The following is a 24,521-nucleotide window of genomic DNA, read 5'->3' as shown; positions in this document are numbered from 1 at the left end:
TATGTAAGTGACAGGAATTACCATATTGGTTTTCCTCATAGATAACAATTTGTTAGACAGAGCATACCCCCCAAAAAACAATATTTGACTGGCACAATACAGCCACAGCTACCTTGAAATCAACATAATTTATCTACATGACTTCATATGCCTGGTGGGCATTTCATAAAGCTGTTCCTAATTTACAAGTGAATTTACGAACAACTGGTGACCCTTTCTTGGGAACTAAATCAACACCTATGAAAATATGGTGTATATCATTAACCACAAGAAACAGTCATAAGTCATTCTAAAAGTTGCCTGAAACATACAGTTTTATTAAACACCCATCAGGTGGGTGTTTCATAAAACTGTTCGTAAGTTAAGAGCGACTTTAAGAACTGGTGATCCTTTCTTGTAGTAAATGGTATATTCATTGGCGATTTGGTTAAGCGCGTAAGAAAGGTTCGCCAGTCATCCTTAAAGTCGCTTTTAACTTACGAACAGCTTTATGAAACAGCCCCCTGGTTCATCTTTTCTATCCTGATGAACATAATTATATGCAACAACTATAACAAACAAATGATTTCTTCAAGGCAACCCAATGACCGATGATGAAATCTGTAATTTCAATGAAAGCCAAGAGACTCACCAACTCTTCTAAGATTGCCAGTAGTGTTTGAGCCGCCGAACAAAGCGCTGCATACTCTTCCAACAGCATGGTGATGAACTGTTTGGCGAGGGGCGGTGTCCTGAAGCCCCCATCTAGCTGCTTGAGAAGCCTCTCCCTCATCTCCTTGATGAAGTCCTCTACCTCCACCTCCAGCCTCATGTAGAGTAGATGAGGGTCATGGGCACAGAGACGGCGGACCAGTTCTTTCATTCGCGGTAGACTCAGCTTAGTTGTGCTTTCCTCGCCTTTCATGATAAGAATGATAACAATATTAGTAACGACAGGAAAAATCTGCATTGAAAAGGCCAAGTGTTATCATGAAATATTCGGACAAGAGTAAATGAAAATTAGGCTAGTTCAGTAAATTTGAACAGAGACAATAAACATTTACTCCCTCCACATGCTCATGATGATCACTTTGCCAATTAAAATGGTGAGACAATGCATCATAACACTTAACAGATATATCATATACCCCACCCCATACATAGTCTATGCCTTACCACCGCTCTAACATGTGTATTCAAGCCTAATAGATGGAGTTGCTATACTGGGATTTGAGAATTCAACACCAAATGTACTCCCACTAAATGTTGAATCACCAACAAGAATGCTACAAAATATTGAAAGTTTGAAAATCATTTACCAGTTAGAGAGGTACCAGCCTCCCAATAGACACAGCGTACAAGGTGACTCAGCTCCGTCCAGCACTCCCCCAGCTGCTGACGGGAGTGCTCCTGCTCAGCGGCAATCTCCCTCCTCTCCCTGCACGGCTCACACTGACATGGCCCATCTCCACCCCCTCCTCTCCCATCACCACCACCGCTTCCTCCCTTGCCTCCGCTGGTACTGGTTACCACGGATGAGGTATCCCCTCCCACACTGGAGGATGAGCTGAATGCCCCATCAAGACCGGTGATAAGAGGAAGCGTAGAAGGTAGTAGCAACTCCTATTAAAATAATAATAATAATAATAGTCAGATCTTGTACAGCCCATAAATAACGTCTCTATGCGCTTCCAAAGGACTCGGATATTACCCCGGCTGTAGCTCAAGCAGCTAGCTTCCAGCGCTCGGCATTTCAAGGAATAAATTCCTGCCTGGTACCCATTCACCTCACCTGGGTTGAGTGCAGCACAATATGGATAAATTTCTTGCTGAAGGAAACTACGCCATGGCTGGGATTTGACCCCACAACCTTCTTTTTCAAAATCCGGAGACTAATCCATTGGGCAACAAATGCTCCATATAGGACATGGGTTGATACTCAAGTCCACATTATTTAAGAGAATACAAATATTTGTAAGAGGAGGAAGAGATGGAACTTTTTAGATTTTTGTCCTTGACCATTAATTATAATTCAACCTGTAAAAACAGTTTATTCATTGTATAATGTTAGCAGGTAAGCCTACATACAATTATGAAACGCTAGTCTCAATGAAGCATTGATATGTCAGATCACTCACTGAGTCACAAATGGAAAAATATCAAGTGCCCTTTTCAGTTTGAGGTCACTACTGAAAATAAATTACTTGTACCAAAAGGTCAATTTAATGTACAGCAATCTGTCACATCTGAGAGAATGCTTTTATTTTCACAATTTACATTGTCTATGAAAAGTGTACATGTAAGTACAGTCTCATGGTTGCTATTTAGTAATGACATTAATACATGTACTTCTGCTTTTGCAAATTATGCAAATCAATAGCTGAATAATAGAGTGATGTCAATAACTCATACAGAAACTCTGGGTGTTGATAATGTTATGCAAATCACTCAGCACCGGTGCCTTGTGCTTGTTGAACCATGAATAGAAAAATGATGTGGTGAAACAATAGTAGAAAAGCATTTTAAAGTGATAGGTTAACACTGGCTTGACTTTTTAAAAATCTGAGCTAGAAGGTTACACTTGTCACCTGTGTCTGTGATATGTTACAAAAATGAAGCCCAGAAAAAATTGCGTTCGAAAATCATTATTTAGTGCTTCAAAACTTGAAATATAACGTGACCGGAAACACCATCTATATTTCATCCCATACCCTTATGTGTACTATTTAGGTGTCTATAAGACGCCTATTTACAAAATCGGGGTTTGCCTTGTAGTTTTAGCTTTTCATTCTCAATAATGATTGTTTTCAGGGTTTATTAGTTCTAATACATGCACTTGTACACATGTTTCATCTTGGTTTGAGAATTTTTTAAATCGGCTGCTCACAAAGTTAAACAATACCTTTAATATAATGTTTCTAAGCTCTGCATACTACTACCCTGGCTATCAAGTCCACCCAAACAAAGAAGTTGATTTGAATAAAAAGAGAAAAATCCAACAAACATTACACTGAAAATGTCATCAAAATCGGATGTAAAATAAGAAAGTTATGACATTTTAAAGTTTTGTTTAATTTCACAAAACAGTTATATGCACATCCTGGTCGGTAAGCAAATGAGGAGACTGATGACGTCATCCACTCACTATTTCTTTTGTATTTTATTACATGAAATATGAAATATTCTAATTTTCTCCTCATTGTCAAGTGAAACAACGATTAATTCCTCCCTGAACATGTGGAATTAGCATTGTTTAATGCTGTATAATTTAGTCAACTTGGTCTTCATTGTCAAATCTGTAAAAAAATGAAATATTGGAGAATTCAAACAAAAAATACAAAAGAAATAGAGAGTGATGGACATCATCGACTGACTCATTTGCATGACACTGACTTGTGCATATCACTGTTAAGTGAAAAAAAACGAGATTTTAAAATGTCATAGCTTTGTTATTTTACATCCGATTTTGATGAAATTTTCAGCGTTATGCTAGTTGGATTTTTCTTATTTTATTCAAATCAACTTTTTGTTGGGGTGGACTTGTCCTTTAACTACCCTGATCTTGTACTCAAGTAGGAATAGGAGGTACATGTATGGATGTGATAAAAGGAAAAGAATTTAAATTAGGGATATTACTAAATGACTTTCTGATATAAAGAATAACAAGGTGTCTGTCATGGCAACATATTTTTTTTGGAATAATTTGCTAAATGAATATGTTAAATTGCAGCATGCATTTACTTGTTTAATATATATGTAATTAATCCTTTGAATAATATGTTTAGCTAATATTTTTTAAAATCTTGGCACATAAAAAATAATAAGAAATCTCTCGAAATTCGTATCATTGCAAATATTTAGAAGCTTCGCTCTACTCAAGTAAAACTTAACGTTATCGTAGCTTTCACAGTTATATTTGTTTTTAGGCGACTGGTAAAAGAAACTACGAGCATACAATTGTGCAATTGCCGAGATCACATTTTTTGGTACCACAGCGGCAGTTTTGCCAAGAAAGTCCAGTTAGCAGATTGCTTATTATGACTCCAAAACTTTATTAATTTCAACGGGATTCATCCCACACCTGAAGGTATGTTTTTTGAGTATTTACTTAAAGTTCTAGGACAAAATATGTGATAAATGGTTATTTTATTAGGTTTTTTATGACACGTATCAGGTTACAACAATCCGTTTATTTCAATGTAAAATGTATCGTACGTTGATATTGTAAAGTTAGAGCCGTAGAGGTTCACGCAGTGGACATTGAAAGTGAAAGTGATTTGTTTCAAACTTTTGGGCTGAAAAGAGTAGTGATGAAAGCCAAAGATTATTATTAACTTGAGCTAAACATTTGAAGGTTCAAACATTTAGAAATGAGTTTTTATGCATTCTTTACTGGAAAAAGGGAACTATATTTTTGGTTGAGCTTCCATAGTGAAAGCTTTACGCACAATGTCCACCGCGGAGTGATATTCTTCCTTGAAATTTAGTGTGATACGCCTCCGTATAGACTTCAATTCTAGGCGCTTTATACAAATTTGTTATAGATGCAATTATGCATTATTTAAACACATAGATTTACATTTGGCTAAAAGAAATAGAAAAGAAGCAAATTGATCATTTCTTTTATCTTATCAGTTTATCAGCCAAACCATATTGTTTTAAAGATGCATCTTTAGCATGTAAACAAATGCAAGTTTTAAATATACTAAATTTGCAGTTTGGAAGTAGGTGGAGTATTGTTAGAAATACATTTAAAAGTGGTATAAGAGAAATTGAGTATTAACATAATTTCATTGTATTCACTCTATTTGGATTCATTGTATTCACTCTTTTTGGAGAAGCTTAAAGAGATAAATATGAAATGTTCACAACAATAAGAATGAAAATGGAACTTATTGTTATTTACAACAAAGTAAATGGATTTATTGAGCATACATGCTTACACAGTTAATACTCCACAAGAGTAACTCAGTGTAACACTTCACAGGAGCATTTTTCTTATGAATGCTTTCTTGTTTTGTTTACTTGTTACAGGGTTAATCAACTCAGTTGTTGAATGGTGCTTGAAAGTGAAACTACAAGAGATTAAAGAAGGCAACATGAATCTCATTATACGCCTGTTCTATATAAGGTCTCTTCATTGCAACAACGAGAATTTGAGATGTGGAAGTATGGTGATTGAGTGACTGAGTCCATAACAATCTTCAACAACTGACTCAAATTGGACTCTGAGAACAACCTACCTCCATCTTACACTAGATTTAGTCAGCATAAGGACTTGGAAGTTTCCTGAATCTACCATGGCCGACATAAGCCAACTGAAGTTATTGAGACGGAATACTAAAGGAGCTTTAACTCGCACCTTAAACTCCATTGAGAGGTTGCTAGTAGACCCTGCAAATGACGCTGAAACCATAAAAGAATACATAGCCAAAGCAGGGGAACAGTTCAAAGAAGTGGAATGTAAACACACCAAGTTGGTAGAGAACATAACAGATGAAGCAATATACGAAGAAGAAGAAGAATGGATGGGAGAGTGTGAACAGAGGTTTGTGGAGACCATCGTTCATGCACGGAAGTTCATCGGGTCTCTGAACCAAAGTGAGCCAATTACTCTCAAGTCTGAAACGCAGCCAACACCCACGCCTTCATCTGTCACACAAGGTGCATCCCCACCAGCAGTGGGAGCTGCATCTATTCCTACATCCCAACCTACCAACCCAGCAGCAACGACCAATTCGGTTTCTCCTAGTCCAACATCTGGTCTGTCAGCTGGTACTCCAAAAATGCAAAAGATGAAATTTCCTACATTTAATGGGGACATTAAAGAGTATCAACGTTTCTGTACTTTGTTCAAACATTGTGCCACAGATCTAACAGAAATAGAGTGTTTTTACCAGCTTACTCAATCCATGATCAATGCACGTGAGCGCAACATGATAAAGGGTTGCATCAACGTACAGAGAGCCTGGCAAGTTCTAGATGAGAAGTACGGCGACCAGGATAGAGTTGTGGACAATCTGCTTCAGGAATTGGAGAACTTGAAGCCTTATCAAACCAAAGGTAAAGTTAGTCTGAGCGCCATGACTGTATTTGTCCAGACATTGCAGGTGTTTGAAATGCAAGCAGAAACAATTGGCCTTTCTGGAGAGCTGAATAGTAAAATCTTACTTAGTCAAATCAAGCAAAAGATGCCTGAGGAACATCGCATTGCCTACTACAAGAGTGTCAGAGATGAACACAACAGTGACACGCTTGGAGGTCTGGTTAAATGGCTACATAGTCAGCTTCTACTACAAGAGAAGGCCAAGTCACCTTTTCCGGAGAAACTTAGTTCTTCTGAGACGATGCAGAATAAAAGTACCAAATCATCAAACGCTGCAACTTGGAACCAACCTAAACAGCAGAATCGTTTCAAAGAACAGAAAGGCCCCAAGGTACCCAAGTGCGCTCTTCATACAAACTCAAATACACATTTTCTGAAAACGTGTATGAAATTCAGGAATCTGAGCCTCCAGGAAAAATATGACATTATGAAAAAACACAACATTTGTAATCGTTGTGGTCATAACAATTGTCAAGCTGGGAAGCCTCCTTTCGATCTGAAGTCCTGCCAGTTTCCTTCACCATGCACTATCCAGACGTGTGGCAGTGATGCCCATTTCTCTGCCATTTGTCCTGTAGTATATGGGAGTAATACTGCTTCGGTGAATCCACCCCGGGTTCATCCACCAGACCAGATGAATGCCAATGCAAGGTCATTTCGTCCAGCATCTGTAACTACCGTAACGGGAAAGGAACTCCATGGTATTCTCCCAACAGTTATGGGCTATCTTCGAATAGGGAACCTTCGCCAATTGGTACGCATATTACTTGATGGTGGAAGCCAAGCTTCACTTGTTAGAGAAGGGATCTTCCCAAGGACGGAACATGACAGATATCAAGAGCATGAATTAACACTAGTTGGGGGAAACACCATCTCACGGAGACTGAAACTCATTGATTGTCAAATAGAGGACATGAAAGGGAAGCACTCTTACCCACTGACATTAACAGAGATTGATAAGCCATGTGGAAACGCTCAAGTCATTCAAGCAGATATTATACAGCAGTATGCCCACTTGAGTGAAATTGAGGTCAACACTGCTCCTTCGACAACTATCGATGTTCTTCTCGGTGTTGACAATACGTACCTGATGATCTGGGAAGAGTTCATCAGGGGCCCGAGATGTGATGATCCAGTTGCAGTCAGATGTCCATTGGGATGGTATATCCAAGGAGGACGTTCGTGCGGTACTACCCCACTCCTCAACTACCTCAATGTATCTGCCATCGGTCCAATTGAAGAGTTTATTGGGTTAGAGACTATGGGTCTGGAACCAAAAAGATGTAAATGTTCAACAGACCTTCTGGACAGAAATGCCACAGAGGTCATGCAGCAAAGTGTGTCTCAACTCCCAAATGGTTCCTATGAGATCGCACTTCCATGGAAGAAACCCCCTGAGAGTTTACCAGACAATTATGAGTATGCCGTGAAAAGACAAAAACACCTCGAGAAGCAGTTTGCTGACAGGCCTGCTGAATGGGAGGTGTATTGCAAGCAGATGAGAGATCAGGTTAAGAGGGGCGTTTCCAGACACGTGACAGACGAAGAGATGAGACAAGACCGGGCTACAGGAAAGAAAATGTGGTTTCTTCCACATTTCGCAGTCACCAAGGACTCAACTACCACTCCTGTGCGAGTAGTGTATGATGGAAAGTCACGATTCCAAGGTCATGCACTAAATGACTATTTGATGAAAGGAGAGAATGTTAATTCAAACCTGTTTGAAGTCGCCTTGCGCTTCAGAGAGAATGAGGTTGGAGTTATTGCTGATATAAGCAAGATGTACCAAGCCATCAAAATCAAACCAGATGATGCCAGATTTCATCGTTACGTCTTCAGAGAGAGCCCAAGTCACCCGTTACAGGTTTTCGAGCTCAGCACTGTGACTTTTGGGGACAAACCCTCACCAACAGCTGCCATCCTCACACTGCGACATGTCGTCGAGGAACATGCTCCAAGAGATGAAGGACTGAAAGATGTAGTTGTCCACCAGTTCTACATGGACGATCTGAACGAATCTGTTTCTGATGTGCAGCAAGCTCTTGAACTCAAATCGAAGCTCACAAAGACCCTAGAGAAGGGAAAGTTCAATCTACGTAAGTGGCAGTCAAACAAACGAGAGGTTTGTGATGAGACCGAGGATATGAAGTCTGCAACAGTGCTTGGGACCAAATGGAATTTGGAGAAAGACACGCTGAGCGTCAAAGAGGTGAAACCAATCAAGGGTATACCTACGAAGCGCAGCATTCTGAAACAGACGGCATCATACTACGATGTCTTCGGAGTTTTGTCTGGAATATTGGTGAGGCCAAAGATCCTCCTGCAAAAACTATGGCAACTCAATTTGGATTGGGATACGCCTATTGACTCCCAAAAAGAACTCTGTGCAACACTGGATGCCATAAACAAGGACCTGGAGGAAGTAGTGGATGTTGAGATACCGAGATGCCTAATTCCAGAGGAGTTTAAAGGAACGAGACCCTTGCCTGAGGTGTCACTACATGGACTAAGTGATGCATCTGAAGACGCGATGGGCATGGGAGTGTGGCTCAGGTGGTCCCATCTGGAAGGAACAGGGGCAGAGTTGTCCTTTGTGTGTGCGAGAGCAAGGCTTACACCGCTGAAGCAATCGAGCATGCCCAGGAAAGAGCTGCAAGCAATTCTTTTGCTGTCGAGACTGATGTGCACGATCAGAGATGCCCTCCGTATCAACATAGCATACTGGAAAATATGGACTGACAGTATGACTGCCATCAGCTGGTTGAGGGGTCAGTCCAAATCCTTCCGTGCCTATGTCGCCTACAGGGTAGGCGAAATCACCACTAGATTTGATCCTATCTCTGATGTCGCCTATGTACCATCTGCCCAGAATGCAATTGACCTGGTGTCTAGAGGAGGTACTGCAAGTGAGATGAAGCGAGTTATAGATGGTCCAGAGTTCTTAAAACTTTCTCCATCAATGTGGCCAAAGACACCCGAGAATATCCCTACAGATCCAAAAGACAAAGAAAAGAAAAAGTTCCATGTACGGAATGCGAAGACATATGCACTAGGTGTCAAGATGGAGGACAAAACGAAACCAATCTTGGATGCTACAAAGTACTCCAACTGGACAAAGCTCAAGATGGTCACCGCAAGAGTATTGTCTGTGAGAGAACTGCCAAAAAGCCAGTGGTTGAAGCAACTCATGATCCAGATTGCACAGTGGCCATCTCACAAATTCATACGAGAAGCAGAGCGGTACTGGATTCGTCAGGCTCAGAAAGATATCAACTTTCATGACCCTAACATTCTGAAACTCGACCCATTCCTTGATGAAGACGGTGTCTATCGTGTTGGTGGACGTTTGGACAGAGCACCGTTGTCGTATGACCTGCGTCATCCATACCTTCTCCCGAAGAAGTGCCATATCAGTTACCTTCTTGTGCGAGATAGTCACGTACACGCCGTCCATGGAGGTTACCTGAGAACAGCTACTGAAGTCCGTAAGAAGTTCTGGATTATCGGTGACATATCTCTAGCACGACATGTTGTCCGTAACTGTGTGACATGCAAGAGGTACAAGGGAAAACCAGTCCAACAAAGAATGGCTGATTTGCCATCGTTTCGAGTAACTCCTTGTGCACCGCCATTCAAAACTACACTAGTGGATTATCTGGGCCCAATCAACGTGAAACTAAACAGGAATACCACAACGAAGGGGTACTGTGCACTGTTTACTTGTGCAGTCACCAGGGCCGTCCACCTAACTGTGGTGCAGGACCTTTCTACACAGTCATTTCTCCAGGCGTTAGAAAGGTTTGTGAGCATTAGAGGGGCTCCAGCTACAATGATCAGTGACAATGCAACTTGCTTCCGTGGAGCAGACAACAAAATCAACGAGCTGAACTTGAAGCTTGATAAGAAACAAATCAGAGAGCTTGGTCTGCGCTACCAGGTGGAATGGAAATTCGGACCACCAGGGGGACCTCATCATCAGGGAGCCGTTGAACGCATGGTGCAAGAGGTGAAAAAAGCGATGAGGCACCTTGTGAAAGCTGATAAGCTAACCTTCGTTGAGTGGGAGACAGTGTTCTGCCAGATTTCGGGACTTATCAATAGTCGCCCACTTACTGCGATGTCGGCGTCACCACTTGATCAGCCACCTCTAACACCTAACCATTTCCTCATTGGTCGGGGAGATCTGAGCTGCCCTGACATCCCTTGTGAGGAGTACAGGGGAGACCTGCGGAAGCGTCGCGAACTATGCAAGACGATGGTGGATGGGTTCTGGCGCAGATGGATGGACTGCATTCACAAACTGTCACCACGCAACAAGTGGCAAAGGTCAACAGAGAATCTTGAAGAAGGAGATATAGTTCTCGTCATTGGGGATAGTAAGGCTCGTGGATCGTGGAAGATGGCAGAGGTCGTGAAATGCTATCCGGGGCAAGATGATCTCGTGAGAATCGTAGATGTTAAGTCCACTGATCGTACAATCGCGAAAAAGCCGGTGACAAAACTTGTGTCTCTAATGAAAAGGTCAGAGCGAGATGATTTAGGTGACTAAAACTAGTGACATTCCAAACATTTCTGATTATAAATCTTGTTTTCGATAAAGGTCTGGACAATCGCTCACTTTTGTATTTTCAACAACAGTATTATGCGGTGACATTTTTATCATCTTCAATGGACATTTCAAATAGAAGATTACAACATTGAAAGACTGTTTAATCGATCAGGAGATTGTGTTAGACTTCGTTTTGAACTTTACGGACAAGTATTGTATTGAGAAACATTATTTTTTGACGTCCCGTCGCTTTTGGGGGGTCGGAATGTCATGGCAACATATTTTTTTTGGAATAATTTGCTAAATGAATATGTTAAATTGCAGCATGCATTTACTTGTTTAATATATATGTAATTAATCCTTTGAATAATATGTTTAGCTAATATTTTTTAAAATCTTGGCACATAAAAAATAATAAGAAATCTCTCGAAATTCGTATCATTGCAAATATTTAGAAGCTTCGCTCTACTCAAGTAAAACTTAACGTTATCGTAGCTTTCACAGTTATATTTGTTTTTAGGCGACTGGTAAAAGAAACTACGAGCATACAATTGTGCAATTGCCGAGATCACATTTTTTGGTACCACAGCGGCAGTTTTGCCAAGAAAGTCCAGTTAGCAGATTGCTTATTATGACTCCAAAACTTTATTAATTTCAACGGGATTCATCCCACACCTGAAGGTATGTTTTTTGAGTATTTACTTAAAGTTCTAGGACAAAATATGTGATAAATGGTTATTTTATTAGGTTTTTTATGACACGTATCAGGTTACAACAATCCGTTTATTTCAATGTAAAATGTATCGTACGTTGATATTGTAAAGTTAGAGCCGTAGAGGTTCACGCAGTGGACATTGAAAGTGAAAGTGATTTGTTTCAAACTTTTGGGCTGAAAAGAGTAGTGATGAAAGCCAAAGATTATTATTAACTTGAGCTAAACATTTGAAGGTTCAAACATTTAGAAATGAGTTTTTATGCATTCTTTACTGGAAAAAGGGAACTATATTTTTGGTTGAGCTTCCATAGTGAAAGCTTTACGCACAATGTCCACCGCGGAGTGATATTCTTCCTTGAAATTTAGTGTGATACGCCTCCGTATAGACTTCAATTCTAGGCGCTTTATACAAATTTGTTATAGATGCAATTATGCATTATTTAAACACATAGATTTACATTTGGCTAAAAGAAATAGAAAAGAAGCAAATTGATCATTTCTTTTATCTTATCAGTTTATCAGCCAAACCATATTGTTTTAAAGATGCATCTTTAGCATGTAAACAAATGCAAGTTTTAAATATACTAAATTTGCAGTTTGGAAGTAGGTGGAGTATTGTTAGAAATACATTTAAAAGTGGTATAAGAGAAATTGAGTATTAACATAATTTCATTGTATTCACTCTATTTGGATTCATTGTATTCACTCTTTTTGGAGAAGCTTAAAGAGATAAATATGAAATGTTCACAACAATAAGAATGAAAATGGAACTTATTGTTATTTACAACAAAGTAAATGGATTTATTGAGCATACATGCTTACACAGTTAATACTCCACAAGAGTAACTCAGTGTAACACTTCACAGGAGCATTTTTCTTATGAATGCTTTCTTGTTTTGTTTACTTGTTACAGGGTTAATCAACTCAGTTGTTGAATGGTGCTTGAAAGTGAAACTACAAGAGATTAAAGAAGGCAACATGAATCTCATTATACGCCTGTTCTATATAAGGTCTCTTCATTGCAACAACGAGAATTTGAGATGTGGAAGTATGGTGATTGAGTGACTGAGTCCATAACAAGGTGTCAGTAAAACTAAGAGTGAGACGTGCAATCACGATGCTATTAAGTTGTAGATCTTCTTGAAATCCAGTATGAGTGGGAATCGACCTTACGTGGGCACTGGGGCTGACTCATCAAGGAGAATATTGCGAAGATTTAACCAGCAATTAGGGAGAAAGGGAAGAGAAACAGGGGGAACCCGGCGCTGTGACTCCCTTGATTGCTTACTATAAATAGTGTCAAACTTACTTCCTGAATGTCAATGAAATGAGTATACATACAAAAAGCCTAGATGACTTCTTTACCAAGGGTTCTTCTTCACAACCTGCCTGGATTATACACGTATGCTAGACACTACTGTCACAGCCAAACGAGACATACTGAAGTAGCTGAACAGCACGTGATGTAACTAAAATCTTTCGATTTCCAAAACATTCAAATATTCAAAATGTCCATTACAAAACAAAGGTTCAAATTTCCCTCTTGCCTCAATGATACAGATATATATGTATGCTGATTTACAGAACTGATGTTACAACATTTATTCAAGTCTTTTTATATTAAGAGTAGGACACAATGACTTACCCCAATAGCGGATGGATCAAAGTTCTTGGTAGAGTTAGCTTCTTCTTCCTCCACAGTACGGCGGCAGTCAGGACATAACCAAAGTGGCATCTTTACAAGAAACGAGAAAAAGAAAGAAAACAAACATAGATTTCATGTTAGTTTAACAGCACGGGTGTCAATGTGAGAGTTTGGGTGAAAAAAATTGTGTAACACATGTAATCAAGTAAGAGATCAATTATCAACTTGGCTTGTCAAAACATATGGTTATCTGAATAGTAATAACATTATCATGTTAAGCAGGGCCCGCTGGTAGAACAGTTTTCAGAACTGAAGTGGCTTCCCTGGGTAAAATATGACGTTATTATTATTAGGAGTAGTAGTAGTAGTAGTCTAGGAATAATAGGCCTACATCACGATTGTTCATTTCAGTAGGAGTTGATTCTAGAGAGGGTATTGATCAGGGAGGGGAGGGAAAACTGGCATGTTCTAAAATAATGTTGTTATACATTAATCAAAATCCTGAATCAGAAACATTGAGATCCCAAATTGTTTTACTTTACAAAAAAAAACGAAATAATAATCAGGCCATCTCCGCAACCCAAGTGAACCATTGACACCTACATGTACACATGTAGAACTCTCTGTGAGTCACAAAGTTGCCTGATAATTTTGGATTTTCAAATGTACTGTAATGAATAACTGTTCTTGGTGTCTTCATTGATATTGAACATTCTAAAAGCACGCTTTTTGACATTTAGGTCTAGTGACATTTCCAAATTAATCAAAAGAAGCATAAAGAGAAAAATTAACAGTAAATACAAAATTAGCATAACCCAGACAAAATACTCTCTCTTATACACAAATATGTTCTGGCCAATTGTGAATACACAACAGGTAAGCTATACAGCGAGCTAACAAGGACAGTTCAAAAATAAGTCATGGGAACAAGCATGTAGTCACTTCACAATGAACATACTTTGCATGCTGCATCAAACATGACTCATGATGTACATTAACAATCCACTATGAGTGCCATGCTTTTCCTGGTATGCTAGATCCTCCCCTAGCTAACATTTTCAAGAGAGAGACAGCTTCAATTTTACCAATCAATTCTACTCTCATCTCATACCTTCTTTACTGAGATCAAACCTTAAAAACAATTCTCTTCGATGCTACATAGGCCTAAGTTTACAGTTGGCCTTTTTTTTTAACTCAAGTGTGGAAATTCATTCATGCACAAAATGGAGCAGAGTAGGTTTTTACAAATAGGTTTTAATTATTATAAGCCAAGTTAGCAAGCTTACATTTAAAGGAGAATGAAACCATTGGAACAAGATAGCTTGTGTGAAAACAGAAAAATCAAAGAAACAGATCAACAAAAGTTTGAGAAAAATCGGACAAATAATGAGAAAGTTATGAGCATTTGAATATTGCGATCACTATTGCTATGGAGATAGCAAATTGGCAATGCGACCAAGATGTGTGATGTCACTTGTGAACAACTCTCCCCATTACTTTAGTATATATTTCACTTGAATTGCCTCTTTTATGACATCTATCCATAGATCATGTGTTCTTTCTACATGAGGGCATGTAATACATATTTTTAAGAATACATCATGGATAAAGAGTTTGTATCATCATAAGAAAAAGCAAAAAGATACATTTTGAGGGTATTTTATAGTCCACCAAAGGGAAAGTTGTTCATCAGTGACATCACACATCCTTGTCGCATTGCCAATGGGAGGATCTCCATGGCATTAGTGATTGCAATATTCAAATGCTCATAACTTTCTCATTATTTGTCCGATTTTTCTCAAACTTTCTTTATTCTTATTCTTTGAATTTTCTGTTTCTACACAAGCCTATGTGTTCCAAAGGTTTCATTCCCCGTTAAGGAAGTGGCCACAGTAAAACTTCATGATGATTCTTAATATTTTATATCATAAATAAATAAATAATCATGAATTTGTAAGGATTTGTAAATTTAGTCAAGTAAAAACATGAAAACTTAAAACAAGGTCTTGTCACAATGGACAAGGACCATTTGGACTCGTGTCTAAGTACTCTTTCCCTCAAGCAACATCCAAAGGGCCATCCATACATGTATGCCAGTTTTCATATCTTTTACTCAAATTCATAAATGTTTCTTTCCTGTGGACCACCAACAAGGTATTCTTGTCATAAACTTCAATAAGCCAAATTTGTATCTAGATTAATAGTTATTGCTATGCCTGTCAGGTCTGTAACAAGCACTCAGGTTGCCAAGAACCAGTGTTTTAAAGTGTACTAAATATGCAGGATATGTCAGTAGACAGATCATTTTATAAAATAAAACACATTTGTAGTGAAGCTGCAGAAAGCAATTGGGCAACTTTTATTTGTCCAATGAATGTGACATTATTAAAGCTTAAATCTACAAAGACTGACTATTTGACTTGAAAATAAAGTCTGCAATATTACCATGAAATTCTTTCAAAGATTTGTAACATTTCTGTTATTGCATGTCCTTTCTTGAATTATGCTCACCAAAGTGTTGCAGCTTCTATCGTTTTGTTCCACATGCATTTGTCTCGTGAAAATTTCATTTAGAGATGGACTTCTACATACATCATTTGGCCATAAATGGATGTAGGTGACTAAAATTTGTAGGGTAACTGTGCCACTATGACAATTACCATGGTAACAGGGATCAGCAGCCAATCACAATCAAGGTTTTCAGGCTAAATTTTACAATTATAGCAAAGTTGCCTTTATCAAATAGGTCCTCAGGACAAACATGTCAATAGGTTTGATAATTTCCATAATGCCCCTACCTGTGTAATGGGTAACTGCCTGTTATTTTCCTTCTCACTACCAACTCCAGGGGGTATACGATTAGCTGGAGGGTCCGGCCTCTCACGGCGACATAACAGGCAATGCTCTCTGTCCAGATAGGGGTTGTGACTGCGAGGCATCTGGCTCATAGGCTGTGAGGGGGAAAAAATAGAAATGTGGTATTGTTATGACAATTGTTTTCGCATCAAGTTTGTTGACCATTTGAATACTCTGTCATATACATGTATATGTAGTGCACAATAGAATATTCATAATGTGATGGTTTTTCTTTGCAAGATAGAAAGATTTCCCTTACACCAGTTGTCAAGCCCCAGGCCTATAGCCAGTCTTTAGAGGCAAAGTCCATCACAGCAAAAAGTAGAGTTGAAAAATACTTGAGTATTAAACAGAACACTAGAATTATGTCATAAAGACTGGAATTAAAATGAGAAGGTACAAGTATGACAATATGCAATTTTCAGGGGGTTTTCCTTCCTTCTCGCAAAAGTGCATATGAAAGAGCTTACGCTGTCACACATTTACAATACCTTGTATCTTATTACTGAAATATCAAATATCATTTTCTTTCATCCTCTTCAGTAATTAATGTAAAATTGGTTTGATTGACTGCATGCTCATAGAACAAACTTTATTAATGAAGTAAAATACCAGAAATCAGCAGGACGACAATATTTGCAGAATTCAGAAATTATATGATTTCATTAAAAAAAACTGAAACACTCCACATGAAAGTAAAACCAACACTGTGGTTTTAAGAACCTGTTTACATGGACTCAATACAGTGGTGCTAGAAAATTAGCGTACCCCACCACAAAATTAACATATTTAAAGTGTTCAAGTTCTGCCATGTTTTGTACATTTAATTGTGAAGTCAGGTGATATAATATTGCATTCAATAAAGTTTGTTTCTCTGGGCTTGCCAGACATTGTAGTGTTGTCTACATTCAACAATCGACACGAAGGAGTGCATTTCGTGGTGGGGTTCATAAACTTTTGAGCACATGTACACAACAAGTGTACGTACTGTACATGTAGTGTACCATAATGCTGAAAATACATGTACAATGTAGAGATAAGTGATTCATGAACATAAAATGTTCGTGTACGAATTGCCTGCACTTCATGTACATGAATATGTGTGCAGCTGTTCACAACAGGGAGAAAACAAATACAAAGTCCTCTACATGTAATATACATCGTAGCCAGAATTAAAGACTGTTTGTATGGACCAATCATACTTATGATTTTAAAGACCTCCAATTCATAATTAGGAGATTGATGCATATTGCTTCCTTTTGATAATTCAATTAGCACCACACAAATGTGTGTCTAAAGGTACCTGTGCAATTGTACGTTCACGTACATGTACCTGTACATGTATGTAGGCATGCAGTATTTTAATTGACCACAACTAAATGGAACTGAATGTACATGTATTAAGCACAGTTTAGAAATACATAACACCAATTCCTTAACAACCAGTGCATAATGTAGATGAGAAAACAAACAAAATTTATGTAAACAAGAACTTAAATGTACAAATGTGTACATGTAGGCCTAGATAATATTAGTTTGGAATATGTAAATGGATATTTTGCTAATTTTAATTTTGTATTATCTATCTAAGCATTATTTAAGCATTAATATTCATATCATAAAAGGCCATTATTATCATAAAAATATCATCATTAAAAATGCATCATATCTGAACGGCCTGTTGTTGAAAAAAAAAACTACTTCTCATGTTAAAGAAGATGAAAACATTGGCACTTGATACGATGTTTGATTCATCCTTTGCCTCCGTTTGCAGAATTCTTGCCAAACAGGAAGCCGTCTGGAACAACAAATTAAAGGGATACCAGCAAGGCCAATTTATCTTCCTCTATACTTCTCTTTTTTGTACTTACATATGTACGTGTAGGCCTACTTATGCAATTTTTTTTTACACTTTGTTGTAATTAAAAACCAATGTGCATGTAGGCTAACATATTGAAATTCATATAGCATCACAATTCACATCTACAAATGTTCAACAAAGTTGTGGCTTTGATTTGCTTGGGTGGAATTCTTTTTTCTTTTTTTTAGTTATGAAACGTGACTATTTGGGTGGCAATCTTTCCATTTTGAACTGTAAATGTGCATGTACAGTATTTTATTCTGAAAGATTCTAATTCCATGAACATGTACATTTGTGGAAAGAAAAATTATGATTTTTTTTTCTCAATGACAGAAAATATATTTATAAAGAGACTGTAAAGAAACAAAGAAGGCCTACTTTCATTGATTAATACAGGATATTTTTAATTTGCTTTAATATTTATTAATTTTCCTTGTCCAGCATACAAAATTTTCATTGCAATATAGAGAACACGGGTGTACATGTATGTACGGTATGCAAAAAGGCCTACATATGTAAATACTGTTGGAGGGGAAAAAATTATCATATTATGCTGAAAGTGAAAAGGTACAATTTGTACAAAATCATAATGTTCTCACATTATTAGAAATTGCGAAGTACTGTGGATTAATGTTACCCTTCATGATCGCCCCATACTAATAATCTCATCTGTTGACATATAATGCAAACCTCCCCCACTTCCTATCCTAGCTAACCCTTTACCATGATAGCTCCATGCCTTTACCCTTTTCCAATACCCATCTTCTACCCCCATACGCAAACTATCACTGACAGTCCATTTTCAATGTTGCATGTATAAGGAATAGGAGTTTACACAATGTCTGCATCCAATGGTGGTTCAATGTACTTTGCACAAAAAGTCCCTTCTCCATATGGATAATTAAAGGTCAAGTCCACCTCAAAAAAATGTTGATTTGAATCAATAGAGAAATATCAGACAAGCACAATGCTGAAATTTCATCAAAATCGGATGTAAAATAAGAAAGTTATGTCAATTCAAAGATTCGCTTATTTTTAACAAAATAGTTATATGAACGAGCCAGTTACATCCAAATGAGTTGATGATGTCACTCACTCACTATTTCTTTTGTTTTTTTATTGTTTGAATTATACAATATTTCAAATTTTATAAATTTGATGATTAGGACCTCCTTGCCTAAAGCACAAAATGTTAAAATAATGGAATACCACGTATTCAGGGAGGAATGATACTTCATTTCACATGACAATGATGAGAAAATCAAAATATTTCATATAATAAAATACAAAAGAAATAGTGAGTGATGTCATCAGTTCCCTCATTTGCATACCGACCGAGGTGTGCATATATCTGTTTTGTGAAATGAAGAGAAACTTTAAAATGTCATAACTTTCTTATTTTACATCAGATTGTGATGAAATTTTCAGTGTTTAAGATACCCCCCTATGACAAATATTGCACCGGGGATTCCCAATGTAATGTAATGAAAGGATACAATGGTGAATAAAATCAAGAGTGAGAAGAGAAATATATTGGTACATTGTATCACTTGCATGAACCCCTTGCTTGCCTTTACTAAAATGCTGTATTGGTGGTCTTGAATTCTCAGACTAATATTGATGAACATATACTTTTTGCTCTTAGCTGCATTGATATCATCGTTTTATAAATCGATAGAGTCTTCTTCGTACGGAAGCTTCATCAGTGGTAGATATACTGCCTTACAAGAATGCTAGAGCTAGCCTAGAGCTCTTTATAAATGTCACTATCATCCTTTTTCTAAACTGTGGTATTATCTTTTCATTATTTGTTAACTTTTTAATAAAATAATTACAAGTAGTAGTGATATCATATTAATTATCACTTTAGGCCGATTATAATTTCATTCTTGAATATCACTTCACATCTCTTTTCTTTTGGCCTACACGTACTTGTATACATGTACGACAGTACATCATACATGTACATATCATACAAAGTGTCGGTAAAATATGGATGCATATATAAATGATGACAAGAACAAGAAATGGTCATGTAAAGCTACATGTACATGTAGCTTTATCTACAGTATAAAGAAAGCATTATTATTGATCTGTCTACAAAATCAAGAGATTTGAACATTATTCTAACTACATGTACATGTACCTCAATGTACCAGAAGATAATCCCATTGATCAACCAACATTATTCTCAGAATAGAGTTCCATTTCTACACTCAGCTGACCTTCACGTTAGACGGCAGCAAATTATATTTCACTTTTGCCCTATATTTCAAAGGTCGCTCTCAAATCAAGTTTTCATTATTTCCCTTGCGCATGAAACTGCAGTACATGTCCATGTAAAAAAAAATTGTGTAATTATATACATGTAGCATGCATGTATACATACACAATGCACATGTATGTATGTATGAAGGGAAGAAGCTCCATGATTGAATACTAGTAATACAGACTGTGGCTGACCACAATCAGGGAATAATTTTATTGATAATGATATCTCATACTGTACATAGCAGTCAGATATGATATTACTCCTACACTAGAGCTCTACACAAAACTTTTAATATAGATCTATATGTATATAAAATGATCAAGACTTTACATTAGTCAGTCAATTTTCCAATGTAAAGAATTAATTTTTCTTAATTTGTTTATTTATTTACTCATTCATTCATTCATTTTCATTTTTTTCAATTTATATTGATGGGCTGATGATACCAGGATCCACTTTTTTCACATGTTACAAACAGGGCCCTACATTTCAGCAAAAGTTGTCAATACACAGTTACAATGTAATTATTTTGCCAATTTTATCTCTGGGCAATTCCACAGGTTGGTGGACATGAGCTTAAAAATTCAAATTCAATATTTTCTTGAATTTTTTAATACTTTAAGTCCTTCATACATGATAGTTTCAGGAACAAGAAATAAAAAGTTTATTTTCATATGTATACTTTGGAAAAAAATGGTCAAAAGTTGTGTCTTCCATTTTGTACCAAAATACAAGGAAAATTGTGAAAAATGAAATATGCCTTATTACCATTTTGTTATTGCAACAACATACCACTTTATATATTTCTGAAGTTTAGAAGGGTCAAATTACTTAAAATACACAACAGCTTTTCAAGTAAATTTGTAGTACTCATTCAAAACTGAATATTGCAACCTGTTGAGGTGATGTAACGTGAGTAACCGAAAAAACTGACTTTGTTTTCTGAGAGAAAAATTCTTCACAGTTAATTGGTGGGATTTTAAATTCTCTTCCTTCAAACAATCTTTGACACAGTGATGACTATCAAAATCATTAAGAAGTACAATTTTTTTATAAAAATGATGAAGAAAAACTGTAACGTGAGTAACTTTGTAACGTGAGTAACCATCATGTAATGTGAGTAACCAGTAAAAATTATTCAGTTAGGTAACATTTTCTGTGGGATGTCAAGTTTTAAGTCTCATGGTGAGTTGTGAAGTTATTTTTGATTAATTAAAAGCAAAATGAGGGTACACCTCTTTGATGTGACTCTTTGTTCATCAAAATATCAGTAGTCATACAATCACACAAAAAAATGAATATTAGTAGAAGTATTCACAATGCGAGAGTGCATTAGTAAGGCTTGGATTTGATTAACCAAACTTCCGAGTGTTCGAAGAGTGTTCGAACAACACATTGAATGCCCTTTATACCTGTAACCCTATCTAGACCGGAGTATTTTGGGAGTTGATATGGCCCGGGGGGGGGGGGGGGGGGGGGCCTCCCAGGCCCTTCTTGAGATCTCGGCCATTGGCCGCACGATCACGCCGAAAATTTGCGTGCAGGTTGTCTTGGACATAATCTACAATACTATACAGTAATTTATTTCATGCAAATTGGTACTAAGCGATTATGCTAATTTATGCATAATTAGTAAGCGAAATCATACTTTCCCTCCTACACCCTAATAAAGCTCCAATTGTTCCAATTTTTGGTATAAAATCTCTTTTTGATGTTCCTAGCAATGAATTTTACACACATTATTGAATTTTTAATGACATGTGTGTTGTTAACCATACATGGACAAAATGTAACGTGAGTAACCGTAACGTGAGTAACCACATTATCTGCACCCCAAGTAAAAACCATGTGTTCTTTATGTTTTTAATTATATACAAAGTTTGTCTCCCTAATATACTTCTTTGAAATGGATATAATCAACTTTCATAAAAGCCTTGCATGAGGAGACTTTTCACTTATGTCGACTTTTCATTTAATGCATGTCCAAATCATGTAACGTGAGTAACCGACACATTCCAAAGATTTGCCAGGAGCATAATAAAATTTCCCAAGTTTTGTTTTTATACAAAGGATAGTCAGACTGTGTACTTTGTTGTGATAAGATGTTTAGTTCCTATCAATAATAATGGAGTTACAGGTCCAAGTATGAGTCAAGGTGTCTCCAAATGTAACGTGAGTAACCGTGGAATAGCCCCTGAGCTACATTCTTGGAACTTGGGCAAAATTTGAATACCGGTAAACATGTGGAGAGATGACATCATCAGCTTGGTCACTGCACGGCCATCAGATGGTAAAACTAAAGAATCTTGGGCTTATTTGGGGGGGGGTAAGATGGTAAAATGGTCTATCAAGAAGACAGACCATTTTACCATCTAAAAAGCTCAAACCTCTAAACTTTATTTTTCAGAACATGGATTTTCGAGATAGACCGTTTTACCATCTGACGGCCGTGCACCTTCATGAGGGCATACATGTACATTCTAAAAAATAAATAATGCACAAGTCAGTTTGCCTGAATATGTTCAAATCACACAATTTTCAACTATAAGAGTATCCCCTTTAAGTCATCCAGTGAATCTGCACATGTTTTTATTTGTTCCACTCCCATACATAATTTAATAGTGTGTTGTGTTCAGGAGAATTCAAATTTCTATTATTTTTTTTTCAATTTCATTTCAATTATATATTTTCTTGAAGCACCATGAACACGGAAAGGTGGATATGTTTGCTAAATTTACAGTGTAAGCAGCCAATAATTTTATCATTATTATTTAAGGAAAGTCTTGACATACTGTGTACCTTTACTATCAACAATCAGAAATATATTTTGTCTTTTGTATTTAGTTTATAGGGACAGTGATTTTCAGGGGGGGAGTTAAAAGTCTTCCCCATGAAACTGTAAGCCCATATAGTGTGTAATGTGTACTAGTACAATGTTATACCCCTGTATGTATAGCATACAGTGAGTACAATCAGGCTGAGTACAATGTACATGTAGATCAGAAACTGAGTGACCACAATCACAGATTAATTTTCTTGATATTAGTAGCAACATGCGTTCATTGCGTTGTCTTTATAAGATACAGACGGATGGATATCAGAAAGAGTAGTGGAGAATCACTTATCACTCAAGTGGGCATCACAAAACTACATGATCAAGATGCTGTACTTTGGGCAAGGATCCAGGAACTTCAAGGAAACCTATTTTGGTCTTGAACTGGTGCTGGTAATACGTATGGAGTCAAAGCTTGGACAATGCAGGATCACAGCTGTAGGCCTACATGTATCACATTAGGAGTAGGCCCTACTGGTTTGTCATTTCTAGGCCTGTACGGCCTACATGTATACATGTGTTCTTTTGTATCTGCATGATGTCTGTCCCAGGTTTTTTCTGTAAGTGAAACCATAGGCCTACACTTCCTGTTGGCATTTCATAGATATCTGACCTCTCCTTCTAATGAAGGTCAATACTGGGCATAGAAATAGAATGACCATCTGCCCCGATTGAAGAGTGATTCACACAAGAAACAGACAAGTCATGACATTTTGTTTTTCTTCCAAATTAGTGTTTCAATATATAATATATTGCAATAGGCCTTCAGGCTCACTAAAATACTTCTTGTGCAAAGGCATATCATGAGTTCTAACACAGTCGCTGAACATTGCACAGGTTTGCAATCTAAAAATTACATGTAGCACAGATTGTGAAGGGAATTACATGTACATCTCCATGCACAGATGATCTCAAAGACACACAATGTAGGACCATAATGTTGTCCTCCAGCTTACACAAATTGAATATTGCCCAAGTTGCAGCAACTTTTACATACCACATAGCACAATGTAGGCCTACACCTCTTCTATTCTCTTAAGTCAAATTTCTCCAAAGTCAAACAGATCTCTGCACATCAGCGGCAAATGGTCCAATTTGGGAAGTTACATATGCCTGTATTAATGCTCACCGGTGATACGCGTCTCTTCACAGTGAGTAATCATGAGAAACAACTGGATTTTAAAGCCATAGCCAGCAAATCAAAATGAACAACATACAGTGTTGGCCCTACATGTACATGTATTCCAGGAGGTGTGGGACAGAGGGGGAGGGGAATTTAGATGCTTCAGTCCCCCACACATTTTCAGTATTAAAGAGTGTATACGGTGACACGGATGCAGTCACGGAAGCAGCAGCAGTAGACGATGGATCTGAAGGTCTACAAGGTGAAGAAACTTCGGACGGAGAAGCAGACCTCCAAACTGCGGACCTAAGAAGTGATGTGAGAGAACTGCTTCATCGATTCCGAGACTACATGAGTACCTTGGGTCCAGACAGGGACCAAACATGAACAAGAAGTCGGCCTGTCAGCACGTTCGTCAGGTTACCTACGTCTTGCGCGGCAAGCTGTGCCATGGCAACATCGCCGGTTTATGCAACATGTCTCAGAAAGTGGATGAAGGAGGAGCTAAAGACCAGGGCTGCAGGGACACTTGTCAGCTATTGTTGTAGCACCGCCATTTTCCTAAATTATCTTGGAAAAAAC

The 24,521-nt window shown here is 37.5% G+C and overlaps 2 protein-coding genes across 4 annotated transcripts in view; one reads left to right on the top strand and one right to left on the bottom strand.

Annotated features, from left to right (window-relative positions):
• The window catches only part of LOC121425611 (protein FAM193A-like), a 59,904-nt gene that overhangs the window by 18,982 nt on the left and 16,401 nt on the right, over positions 1-24,521 (bottom strand). For both annotated transcript variants that reach the window (XM_041621729.1, XM_041621730.1), the window contains 4 exons: positions 15,793-15,945; positions 12,995-13,084; positions 1,299-1,602; positions 632-897 (listed from right to left, as the gene is read on the bottom strand). In XM_041621729.1, the coding sequence (XP_041477663.1) occupies positions 632-897; positions 1,299-1,602; positions 12,995-13,084; positions 15,793-15,945 (813 nt within the window). The remainder of the gene's footprint in view (positions 1-631; positions 898-1,298; positions 1,603-12,994; positions 13,085-15,792; positions 15,946-24,521) is intronic.
• On the top strand, positions 3,658-12,428 carry LOC121425610. 2 transcript variants are annotated; one of them, XR_005971508.1, is made up of 2 exons: positions 3,658-11,315; positions 12,263-12,428. XR_005971508.1 is itself a non-coding variant. In XM_041621728.1 (2 exons), the coding sequence occupies exon 2, from the start codon at positions 5,280-5,282 to the stop codon at positions 10,632-10,634; it is 5,355 nt and encodes a 1,784-aa protein (XP_041477662.1). In that variant the 5' UTR covers positions 3,658-4,066; positions 5,014-5,279; the 3' UTR covers positions 10,635-12,428. The 2 variants fall into 2 exon arrangements, 1 of the variants encoding a protein (XP_041477662.1); XM_041621728.1 differs by having other exon boundaries at positions 3,658-4,066; positions 5,014-12,428.

The sequence above is a fragment of the Lytechinus variegatus genome, chromosome 12, assembly GCF_018143015.1.
Source record: "Lytechinus variegatus isolate NC3 chromosome 12, Lvar_3.0, whole genome shotgun sequence".
In the NCBI taxonomy this organism is placed as follows: domain Eukaryota; kingdom Metazoa; phylum Echinodermata; class Echinoidea; order Temnopleuroida; family Toxopneustidae; genus Lytechinus; species Lytechinus variegatus.
The sequence above is the reverse complement of the archived record's forward strand: the minus strand, read 5'-3'. Positions and strand labels throughout refer to the sequence as shown.